At 41.1% G+C, this 12,716-nt stretch overlaps 1 protein-coding gene across 3 annotated transcripts in view; it reads left to right on the plus strand.

Moving 5' to 3' along the window:
• The window catches only part of WDR70 (WD repeat domain 70), a 285,459-nt gene that overhangs the window by 256,271 nt on the left and 16,472 nt on the right, over nt 1-12,716 (plus strand). For all 3 annotated transcript variants that reach the window (XM_086361477.1, XM_086361480.1, XM_086361478.1), the window contains 3 exons: nt 7,253-7,353; nt 8,977-9,056; nt 10,827-10,943. In XM_086361477.1, the coding sequence (XP_086217603.1) occupies nt 7,253-7,353; nt 8,977-9,056; nt 10,827-10,943 (298 nt within the window). The remainder of the gene's footprint in view (nt 1-7,252; nt 7,354-8,976; nt 9,057-10,826; nt 10,944-12,716) is intronic.

The raw sequence follows: 12,716 nt of genomic DNA on the forward strand, positions 1-12,716 counted from the left end.
GTGCTGCTTCTAGGTGGGTGTTTGCCTTGACCGACCGCTGGTGTCACTCACCCTGGGGACTCTAACTTCCCTCCACCTATTTGTTTCCTGCTCCCAGACTGTCATTAATCAAAATAATTATCAGATTTCTTCAGTCATTATTTGTGCTTTTTTTTTTTCCTGCCTTTGTAAGTTCTTCTCAAATAGCAGACTGGAGCAAACTGACATTTAGTGTTTTTAATTAGATGAAGAAGATTGTACTTAATTTTCTTACCCAAGAGACCTTCCATTTTCTCTGAGAACTTTTTCTCGTGATGAAATTCTTTAGGCGAATTTATTATCAGCTACAGATGTGATTCATTTTGTGCCAAGGACAATTACCAGGTTCCAGATTTTTACTGCTCTAACAGTTACCTTAATTTTAGAGCAGAGTCTGTAAATAAACTGACTTTAATAAATGCATTTTCCATGAGTTTTATAGGACTTAATTTGATAATTAGATGCCAGTTTTCAAAAAGTTTTCACCAGGGCTTCCCTGGTGGCTCAGATGGTAAAGAATCTCCCTGCAATGCAGGCAACCCGGGTTTGATCCCTGGGAAGATCCCCTGGAGAAGGAAATGGCAACCCACTCCAGTATTCTTGCCTAGAGAATTCCATGGACAGAGGAGGCTGGCTGCAGTCCATGGGGTCACAAAGAGTCAGACACAACTGAGCTACTGACATTTTCACTTTCTTTTCAAAAAGCATAATCTGTGCATCTGTGCCAGATATTTATGGTAGGTGTAGAGCAACGCTTTTCCTTGTTTGCTTGTTTTCAACAACCCCTACATTTATAAAAGTGCCACAACATTTTCTCTTTTCACCATTGGGCTTCTGTCTGGTTTATCAGAGAGAGAATTGTTTGGGGCAGGGAAGAAGGGAGATTAAGAAGATTTCCAGCAAAGAGTGACAGTTGGCACCTGTCTGGCCCTCTGATGGAACTTCCTTAGAGTTGGAGGAATGTGGAGGGGAAAAAATGGATAGGCACATGCTCACTTAGAAGAGCAGAGAAAATGTCTTTAATCATTTTTGTTCGAGGGGTGTCTCCGTGAAGATCAGGTGGGTGTTGAGGAGTCTTATTTATTGTAGACAAAGGTTTACTCAGCAGGTTTGCTTCCTGAACTTGAAAGGAGTGAAACTAAGCCCTATGGCCCAAGCATACTGCAAAATAATCCAAGTTTGGGAAAAGAAAGGCTTTGGGAGGACAAGACAAATAACCTGGGAAAGTTTAAAGCTTTCCTGCCTGACGCTTCTACCTACCTGGTTCAGTATTTTAATGTGGAAAGCAATTTTCCTTTCTCTGAAATGAAGCTTGGGTTTGTGCAAATCCAAAGAAAATGTTTTCACCAGTACCTTTGCATTTTCATCTGCCTTCCTTTTCTTCATTGTGGACTCACATCTCCATCTGTGTTCTTAAACTTGGGCATCAGCATATACATGGCCTTTCAGATGTATTGGGCAGTCCTGAGGGTGTGCACGGCCATGAGACTGCCTCTACACACATGTGCAAAACTGTGTGACAGTCTCCTTCACAGAAATGTGTGAGGCTCTTACCTTTGAAAATTTTGGAAAATACTTCTCCCAAGGAATCTCTGAGTTAGCTTATCCATTCTTGTACTATATGACAAAAACCAAACATGAAAAAACCAGATGGAGTTTCTTTTGCAGTGTGGGGCAGCAGCTGGGAAAGATCAGGAAAGGGTGTTTCATCATAATCATGTTTAAGATATAAAATTAGGAAGGGTGCTGGGCTTCTTTTAGCATGTGAAGTCAAATGAGGGCAGTGTTTGGATATGTGCATTACTGACGTCTGAGATGTTCTGCAGGCATCGATTTCTTTTATAGTAACATTTGTGAACTGGGCAGTAGCTGGCTTTTTCTTTTATGATTTTAGTGATATCATCTGCTTTTTAGTATAAACTTGCTAGGACTTCTTCTGGGTTAGGTAGGTTTGGAGATGATTTAAAGTCTGCAGTGACTGTTCATTCCCATCTTCTAAAACAGAGCTTTGCATAATTAGGAGGTATAAAGGAATGACCATGGGAGTTGGGAAAACCTCCCTGAGCATCCCAGCTCCTCTGTGTACAAGTTTTCTGTGACCTTGAGAATGTTACCCCTCCTCTTGCAAGCCTCAATTTCTTCTTCTTGTGAAATCAAGGTGAGATCATTAGTTTTGTAGTGTTGTGAGGAGTCAGCTACTTTTATAACATAAAGTTACAGATAACCCAATAGTTCCTTTCCTCCCACGTCCTAAAATACAAATTCATTTCTCTCATTGATTTCTTCCTCTTCTCCTTATTTGCTTCCATCACATCAAGTAAACCAAAAAACCACAGCAATAAATTATTTGGGGTTTTTATGGCTTTCTTACTTTTGCAGAGGGGTAATTCCAAAGTTCCTGTTTTGGAATCTTGACACTGCTTTTTGTACACAGTGTTTTCTTCTTCTCTGCTCCACCCCCCTCTCTTTTCTTTGGTCTCTGCAGAGAAGAAAGCTCTCTGTGTTGAGCACTTTAAAGTCTGGTTACTGCCTTGTCATCTTGCTTACGGTCTCTAGCACCAGTTACTGTCTCTCTCTGGCTGCTGCTAGAGCTGAGTACTTTGGGGGCAGACTGTGGTTCCTCTGCACTGCCAAATTATCTAAAATGACAGTAGCTTTTGGTTCAAAAAGCTAAACTTAATTTTATGGTGACATGGAGTTCAGTTTAAGCAGCTCGGGGAAGCCAGTGGTGTTTCCACAATGCTTTAGTAAGATGAAGTGGATCAGTGTAAGAATAAAATCCTTTATCAATTTAATAAAGCAAATCATTATATTTGAAATGTGCAGACTAACTTCAGAATCTAGTTCTTGGCAGTTCAGTGCTTTCTCTTTGCTCCGTGTAGATCTCCTGTCATGATGGTTCCCTCTGGTCCTTTAATTCAGATGTGTTCTCTGCCCTCCCTTCGCTGTCTCACTCAGTAAATCTGTCCATCTGAATGTGGCAAGCCCCCAGCCGCAGAAGTACCTCTTCAAGAACAGAGGATGGAGGCTGACTTTGTGGATGGTGGATGAAGTGAATGCACTCTTTTTAAGTAGCTGTAGCTCATTTGTCTTGTGATAGCTCCTTGGGCTTCTAGCAGGCACGTGTCCCATTGTTGTTATGTAAAACCCAGTATGTGTGTGTTTGACAAGTTAGCAGCGGGGAGCTCTGCTTGCTCCCCATCCTCGCTGCTGCTGCCGCCACCGCCGTCTCAGCAATTGTTTGGTTTGGCAGATGGCCAGCTCTCTGCTATAAGATGCATTTCCTTGACAGGACAAAGTGTGGAGCCGCATTAGCTGCAAAGTTTATGAAGGTTAGCTAAACACACACAATAAATATTAATAAACAAAAAAAAAGCCCACCCACCTTTGACTTTGAATTCTGTTTCTTCATTCCATGTTTTGGAATCCGGGTAGTGTTTGATTAATAACCAGTCTTAGGGTAATTGAGCCTTAAGTATCTTTTGCCTAACTCAGACTGCTCCCAGCGCCCTCATCAGATGCTTGGTGACTCGCCACCGCAGTGGATGGTGCTCCGGAATGACTGTTTAGTTCCAGGGGGCTCACTTGCCTTCTCCTTCCTTCCGTGTAAAAAGGAGGGTAAACGAGCTTCTCCATGAGAGCTTGTGCTGCCCAGTCACGTGTGTGTGAGGGCGTAGGAGGGAAAGACTGTGAGCGGGAATAGAGGTGCAGTGCCCTGACCTTGGACTCCCTGGAAAGCAGTCAGACGTTGGTCTGTTGGCCCGGCCATTGCCTCTCTCTAACATTTAAACCCTCAGCGTAGACGGAGAGGGTAACAGTAACCTGCTGCCCCTGGAAACTGCCTGTTTGGCTGGTGTCTTGGAATTTATCAGGCCTACGTTGTGGATCTTTTCCAATTCTGTACCCTGCTCGCTTGACAACATATTTGAGAACCAGTAATCTTAGACTGCTTAGCCAGACCTCTAGAGAACCAAGGAAGGGAAATAACTTTAGTACTATGTCCTTAAAATTGTCCTGGTTCCAATTGTGGGCAGCTGAGATTTCTGAAGACCCTTGAGAGCTCCTCTCAGTGTCTTCCCTTGCCCCTCTGGCTCTTGTTCATCCTTCTTTTCTGGCCCGCATTGGGAGGGAACTAACCCTCTGTGTTTGTATGATACTTGAGTGTAATAAAAATCTGGAGGAATCAAATTATTTCTCATAGGCAGTAATGATTTTAACTTGAAAATTGTCTGTCTCCAACCCCACCTAGCAAAGCAATCTATTGAGGCTGGATGAGTTGTAACTTTTAATTTGTTCCTGCAGCAAATATTTATTAAGTATCAGACACTAATCTAGGCACTTGAGATCCTTGGCCACACAAAACAGACCAAGAGCAGCCTGTGTAGAACATTTATTCTAGTAGGGGAGGCAGACAGTAAGCGTGTGTGTGTGTGCATGCTTAGTCTCTTCAGTGTGTCTGACCCTGTGCGACCCCAGGGACCATAGCCTGCCAGGCTCCTCTTCTCTGTGGGGTTCCCCAGGCAAGAGTGCTGGAGTGGGTTGCTGTGCCCTCCTTCAGTGGATCTTCCCGACCAAGGGATCGAACCCATATCTCTTGGGTCTCCTGCATTGACAGGTTCTTTACACTAGTGCCACCTGGGAAGCCCAGACAATAAGCATAATTAACAGTACGTTATTTATTATGTTAGAAGCATGATTAACAGTAAGTTGTATATTATGTTAAAAGGTGACACATGCTATGAAAGCAAGGAAAATAAGGGGAGTTGTGTGGTGCAGTTTCAAATAGAGTGGTCTGAATAGTGATGACAGTTAAGCCAGGACTTGAAGGAGATGAGTATTGGCTTGGATGAGCTTATTCTAGCTTTGATGTGAAGTTGTTTGTGACTCTTTTCAAGTTTCCACATACCTGACCTTCATCGTCTAGAGATTTCCAGTGGTCTAGGGATGGTTCTCACATTAGTCTCAGTGACGGGGCACCTTGTAGTCAGGCTGTGCTTTGCAGACCATGAACTATTGATAAGCTTAATTCCATCTTACCAACAAGGCAGTTTTGTTAGGAGAAAAGTGTGACTTTTTCTACACATGCATGTAAAGTAAGTCTCATGAGCACACGCACAAAGGTGACAGTAACCTCACCCCCTAGTTGGTAAACTTTGATTTACTGCTTTCACATTTTACTGAAAAATATGATTTACTATTTTCAAGTTTTTCTATTAATATTCACTCACCATTGTATATGTTTTATCATCTTTTAGCACTTGCTAGTAGGCATTGAGTAGCAGATACTATAGGTTTAAAAAAAATCGTGGGACGAAAACTTAAAATTGTACAAACCTGCCTGTTTAACTTAATTTTCCCCCTGATGATAGGATAAACACAGCCACTTGGTTTGATTTTCTCAACCCTGTTCAGCAGTGCTGGAACCACTATTCTGGAATATTGTCAGACGTGAATTAGAAGTTTTGCAGACACTTTTACATTTCTTCCATTTCTTCCTTAGTTTCTCAGGAATCTCAGAGTGGGCTTTGTAGCCATTTAACTACGTGGATTTTTTTTTTTTAACCAGTCAAGAGGAACCCAGAATTTCTATCAAAAGGGATTGCATCAGACAATCCCCTGGTATTTTGAGCATATAGTTGATCTCTGTTTTATTTTTTTTAATCAAATCAAACTTAATAACATGATAAATATAATTAACATTGCTGTATGTCATGTGACAGCTGTTAAGACAGTGTATCTTAAGAGTTCTCATCACAAGACAATAATTTTTTTTCTATTTGTTTAATTTTATATCTATATGAGATGATGAATGTTCAGTAAACTTATTGTCATAATCATTTCATGATATAAGTCAGATCATTATACCTTAAACTTACACAGTGCTATATGTCAATTATATCTCAATAAAACTGGAAGAAAAAAAAATAAAAACCACACATGTCAACAAAAAAATAAAATAAAAGTCTAGAGGGATGGTATGGGGAGGGAGGTGGGAGGGAGGTTCAGGATTGGGAACACATGTACACCCGTGGCAGATTCATGTTGATGTATGGCAAAACCAATACGATATTGTAAAATAATTAGCCTCTAATTAAAATAAATAAATTTAAATTAAAAAGCAAAAAAAAAAAAAGGATTGCAGAAATTACCAGATATTCTATCTTAACAAAAGAACTAGATGGTTGGGGAGAAGTAGCCCCCCCCCAAAAAAAAAATTCAGCCCAAGGTAGATTTAGAAGACAGAAATTCCATGATTTACATTTTAATATTAGAACATAAGATGGCAATATCTAATTGTACCCTTTCCTATTAGTCCTTGTACGTTGCTTGGCACATGAGAGATTCCTAATAATCACTGAATTAATGTTTCCACTCATTTCTTGTTCTATCAGAGTGAGAGTGACATCTGCAGAACCCAACATATGGTATTTCTGCCTACCAACCTTAGCCTCCTTCCCCCACCTTAATTCTATCCCTGCCATCTCTTCCACCTCTGCCCTCTTATTTCAGCAAAAATTAAAAACAGGTTGTAGTTCTCACTGGGAACTTGCAGTTCTTTCTGACCCCAAAACAGCACTTATTTTCCTCACCAGTAATGATTCACAGGATCATAGCTTCTTCCAGTGAACCTTCTCCTAACCTGCTTTTTGTTCAGGTTAACATCACATCTTTATATTCCATATCTCTGTTTTACTTCTGCTATTGTCCTGCTGGTTAATCTCATAGATAGGGAGATATTATTCATAGTTCACAAATGTGTGTTGTTCCTGAGAAAGCTTTATGAGATTTGGATCTTTGTTAAACTAAAAATAGTGACCACCTGGCCTCAATATGCTGTCCAGAGGGGCATACTGTGTGCATAAAAGCATGAATCGCTGAGATCTAAATCTGCTTCATTGGTAAAATGAACCAAGTTATGTGGGTTCAGCATTCCAAGATGCCAGCCTCACATGACAGCAGAGCTGGGAAGGCCCAGCTTCGTGGTTTTGATGCTATCAGAACAGGAGAGGAGACAAGGCAGGAAGGGGGTATCTTTTATATTTTTATAGAGTGTCACAGAGATAATATGTGATAGAACAGAACTCAGTGGTTTGGAAGAAAATGCCCTAAAAGCTACAAGTCATCATCAGGGTGACATTCAGTTTAGTAAACTAGCCATCCAAGTACCAGCAGAGTTTTCTTTCCCTTTTATTTGTGCCCCATTTAGATGATTCCCATGTCTTTTCCTTTTTAGAGTGTTGTCCGCTGCCTGTGGCACCCAAAGCTGAACCAGATCATGGTGGGGACTGGAAACGGGTTGGCTAAAGTCTACTATGACCCCAACAAGAGTCAGAGGTATTTCATAAGTGTTGCCTGTTTGAGATGGATGACAACAACTGGGGGGAGGGCTTTTTTTCACCCCTGCTTTTATTTATTTCCTTCTTTGATGGGGATCCACCCTTTTAGAAAATGCAGCTGGCCCAGAGCAAAGCCTCAAACTCCTCATATTGTGCTTTAAAGAGGATTTAGATAGCTCCTTGATCCATACAGAATTCAAAGTGAAAGTTTCCTGGGGATTTGCAGTTCTTTAGCTGAAATGTTGAGTGCAAAGAGGGGGGGAAGGCCTGCCCACTCTGCATACCACCCTGGACAGTGGCATTAGTAGTGATGCATGTAAGGGATTAACAGAGCAGGGAACGAACCACTCACAGGAAATGGAACTGGCTTGTCTGTTTTGTTCCCTTTCTGTTTGGGCTTTTCTCAGGTACCATTTGGATGTTTGGTGGAGTTGTTCTCTGCCAGCAGAGGACAGCACAGACAGTTTCCCCTTCTACCCCACATCTGCCCAATTGTCAAATTTAAGCATACCAGTGTGTTTCAAGGACCTAAAAAACTCACTGGAGGCTCAGTCAGTCCCTCAGTTATTTCTCTTTTCCTCGGGCACAAAGGTAAACGTGTCACCATCCAAAAGAGATGCTCTGTTTCTCTCTATTAAGATACAGTAAGTGATTAGCTGTTTCTTTAGAATATCTATTACAAAATTCCACATGCTAAATTTACTGGGGTCCCCCATAAACCTGTTGTGAGGTCCCACAGTCTTCTGGGGGGAAAGGAAGCCTGTCCTCTATTAGTGAATATTTATTGACTATAGTTTGGCTCTGAATAGAAGCAGACAGTCCTATTTCCTTCAGAATTTTCTGAAATTGGAATCTTTGCCCTATAAAATAAAATTATATATTGTGGTCTTTAAGAACAAATAGGATTTTTTTGTTATTTAATAAAGAAATGTAAAATACTAATGTAAGTAGGATGAAAGGAAGGGGGCCATTTTACTTGAGAAAACGATGAGCCCCATTTGATAGCACCCTTTAGAAGGCACTATCTTTGGACTCTTTTTAAAAATTTACTTATTTGTATTTGTCTCTCCTGAAAGGGATACTCATTATTGCTAAGGAGAGTGAAACATTCTAAGCACACTTTTGGTTAATCCCACACATTCTTGGGCTGTAGCCCCTTGGCAGTCCTGCCAAGCTGACTTGGATCCAGACACTTGTACTCTTGTATTTGAGATGTGGACAAATGCCACTTGGGCTGTAGACCACCCAGGTTGCTTTCATCTGAGCCATAAACTAAAATTTGAACCCTGTGACCTTTAGGGTGAAAAGGTTGATTAATGTTAATATCTCTTTAAGATCTTAATTTTAGGTTATTTCTATAGATTTTTAAACTAGCCTTTTGTTTTCCGGTTACCTTTCTAACCCTCTCACACAGTAGTAACCACTGATGCACAGACTTGCCTTCCCATATGTTTAATCTCTTATCACCAAGGGCTCCATCTGTGGCCAGTCCTTAGAAAGCCAAGGACTTGGTGAGTTGGTGTGTACAGAGTGTGTTCCTGAAAAGTGTCTAATGCTTTTGACATCGACTTTCTGTTTCTAAGACCAAATAAAGGAAATAATTTGCTTTAACTCCTCTCAGGGGAGCGAAATTATGTGTAGTTAAAACCCAGCGGAAGGCGAAGCAAGCAGAGACTCTAACCCAGGACTACATCATCACCCGTAAGTTGTTAGCATGGTCTCTCTGTCATGCATCTGTCTTCTGTTCTAGTGTGCTGTTGATCTCATGGCTTTAGAGACAGAAAAAGCCCTCCAAGTTCAGGCATATATTAAAAAATACCCTATTCATGTGTTTAGGATGGGAGTCATGTAATCGCAAACTCCTTCATCTTCTGTGACTCATCCCAGAGACAGGGTTACTTCATGTAACTTTCAACCCCAAAAGGAAGAGCCTAAATTCTGTGACCCTGTGACAGATTGATCCAGAGACCTTCAGATATAAAATGAACTACCTGAGGTACAATCAGAAATCTTATCAGGACAGAGCAGCGTCTCAGCTTTGTCACACAACATTGTTAATCTGATAGATTTTCGTTTCCCAGAGTCACAGTCTCAGACCTGCCAAGGGTAGCGGCTAGAAAGATCTCAGATGCAGTAGCAATTGCCATTAGCAGGTGTCCTGTGGACTTGCTCAGTAGCTCAGTCTCAAGCCCAGGGTGCGCTGCACTGCTGGGTTTTCTCCCTGGGGGTGGGTCTTATATAAAACCAAGTCCCTTGGAGCTGGTGATGAGTAAAAAGATCCCATGGCATTTTTTTGCAAGAGTAGAAGTGTTAAAGTCAGTGTCAGAAGCAGACTAGCTCATGTAATTACACGTGGCCTACTTAAATTCCTGCAGTCGTTTGAAGTGAAAAACTATTTTTCCCTCTCCTAAAAATACTATTGTGTCATGTTGCCCAGCAGAGTGATGGGTGGCTGTGTTTCTCAGCTCCCCTAACTCAAGGCAGGCATGTTACTGGTGAGTGACATGGTCCTGGCCCAGCTGGCAGTGTGCATTGAGGATGGCAGGCACTAGAAGTGGTTTTCAGGTGTTACAGCCATTTCTGTCATTCACATCATAAATTTCCTTTAAACCCTTATTATCCTTCTAATTCTCCCCCACTTTTCTCTTTTAAAGAAGTTTTAATTTGCACCTAAACATTCAAAGACATTATTCTGGTACTTTTTGTGGTCATAAATAGATACTTAATTCTTTCCCCAGTAGTCTTCCCCCTCTCCACCAGAATATGACACTGTTTCCCTTATAAATTTATATTTTCTTTTATATTCTGAAACTTAATTCTGACATTGAGTGAACAACCAAGAGCAATTGGACAGATGTTACTCTCTGATTTTTATTCTTTTGTTGACCACATTGAAAAAGGAATAAGTTCCTGTTAAGTCACCACGTCAGGAGATTCAATCACCTCTGTGCCTCTATCCCAGTTTCTGTGGGATAAGTTTCCCTCCCTTCTGGTTGCTCAGTGTTGTCAACCATTCCTGAGAGGTGGTCACATTTCAGAAATGTGTGAAGTGATTCCAGTGTTTATGAGGCCTCTGAGGACACCGAGGCTGACAGCTAGCTGTTGGCATTATTCACATTTGGGTCCTGTAAGAAAAAAAGTAAGAGGCAGTCCCATTAAGTGTTTCTTGTCAAAACCACAGAAGTTAAGTTTAACTGCTGCCCACAGTCTGGTTCATGGGGAGCCTCATCAGTGTTTCCGTGACGGTATTTGACAGTATTTCCTGAGCGCCATTAGTTGCCAGGAGAGGTGAACAACGTGTCTGGTCTCAAACGAAATTGGCTAATTGGTTGCAGTAAGACTGTCTTTTATTATTAGATGAAGGCCGTCATTATGACTTCCATTTCATCTACATTTAGTCATGCTCCAGCTATGTTTTTGGATGGAAGGGTTATTATCATAATGAAATTTTTCAACTGTGACTTCTCCTAGCTCATGCCTTGCCTATGTTCCGCGAACCTCGCCAACGGAGTACAAGGAAACAGCTGGAGAAGGACAGACTGGATCCCCTGAAGTCTCACAAACCCGAGCCTCCTGTCGCAGGCCCAGGTGACTGATCTAGCTAGTGACCTGCAGAGGGGGTCATTGAGGGCCAGGGTAGGGTAATCAGGACAGAACTTGGAAGATCTTTTGGGCCTGGATACCCGTCTTCAGAGATTTTTACTAAATAGGATTTTTCAAACACCTTCTTCTAGCCTCAGAACTTTTTGCTTAAAGAACTGATGCAGAAGCCCAGTGCATAAAACTGATGGAAATGGAGCTGCTGTGCTGAAGCAGAGAGGAAGCCCAGAGCCATTTCTTCTTGGTCTCCAAGTCCTTTAGGGGACCTCACTGGAGCTCTGGGGCTCCTTGGAACTCAGTGTTTAAATCACTGCTCACCATACTGGCTTAAAATTCAACATTGAATACTTTGGCCGAAATTTAGGCTGGATTAGAGTTCACAAAAGTCAGAAAGGGGCCATCATTTAGTTCTGCATTATTAAAATAGAGCTACCCATTTCCCTAGAAGATGAATAAAAATCCTTAGAGTTTCTAAGAAAGTAAGGCCAGAAGAAAGCAAGGCAGAATCGGCCATCATACAGCCGCGCCTTTGCTAGAATCCCCTTCTCTGTTATCAGCTGCACAGTCTCCATTTATTCTAGGTTCACAAGCTTATATCATTTATGACTTGTTAATTCATCTGAACCTGACTTCTGGACCTCTATCTCTTTGGCCTGCCCCTTTAGCATTGAAAAAAATCTCATATACCAGTCTCAGTTTTTTCCCCATTTTCTCTGCCATCGTCCTCTAATCAGAATTCCTGTATAATATTCTTGCCTGGATTATTAAAAAGCTCTTGTAACTAGGTACTCTCTCAACGCTCTCTCCTCACTACTCCCTTCATTCATCTTACAGCTTTTATTCCCAATTCCTGTAGTTTTCATATTGCTGCTGCCCCCACATCTTCAGAAGCTGTGCACTGTCCAGTTGCATGCACAGAGATTCAGAGTTCTCTGCAATCTGACTCTCAGCCGTGTTTGAGCTCTACACCTCACCTCTCTCCTGCTCTAATCTTCTGATATGACTGTTGGTTCATCCCTGCCCCCAAATGCCCATTGAACTTACCTCTTTCTATACTTTTGTATTTAAACTATTCAGTTCACTGAAAATAACCTTCTCTGTCTTCTGACTTCTCCCAAACTGGATGTATTTCTTCCTATAGATTCCCTTCCCACATCAGCTTGAAGAGCTCTTTTCTTCTAAGTGCTACTAATATAATAGTTGCTAGCCATATAAATTCTCTGGCAATCATTTCCTGCCTAATAAAATTAATCTTTTAGTGCCACTTGACTTTTCATGTGGTGTTTTGTCTTTTTTTTTTTTCTCTTTAACCTGCTTGAAAAGTCATATGTCTTTTGAGTACTGGGAACCAGGCTAGCAGTTGAGGATTCAGTGGGGAACAAATTCCTGAACAGGTGAAGCTTCCTGTCGAGAGCCATTACATATAGTAAAATAAGTCTATTATTCTATTATTGACTTATTAAAATAAGTCAATCAGTCTATTCATCTTGTTTTATTTCCTACAAGGTCCTTGGAAGATGGCAAGCCCTAAGATATTCTTGTTTAAAACTAAAATAGCATCTAATGATGATTGGTTGTTTTTATTAATTGAATTTCATGTATTCATGCCTGAAGAATTTTTTAAGGCATATACATGGCAAACTATTTATATTTCTTCCTACATTGCTGTCATTGTGTAAACTGGCAACTAAAGCATAATAAAAACATGTCTATATTTTAAAATACTATGGGGAAGTTGAGCTTTGGTGATGTTCCACTTTG

The sequence above is a fragment of the Bos grunniens genome, chromosome 20, assembly GCF_055505025.1.
Source record: "Bos grunniens cultivar Pamir isolate PY7600 chromosome 20, Bosgru_T2T1.0, whole genome shotgun sequence".
NCBI classification, from domain to species: Eukaryota; Metazoa; Chordata; class Mammalia; order Artiodactyla; family Bovidae; genus Bos; species Bos grunniens.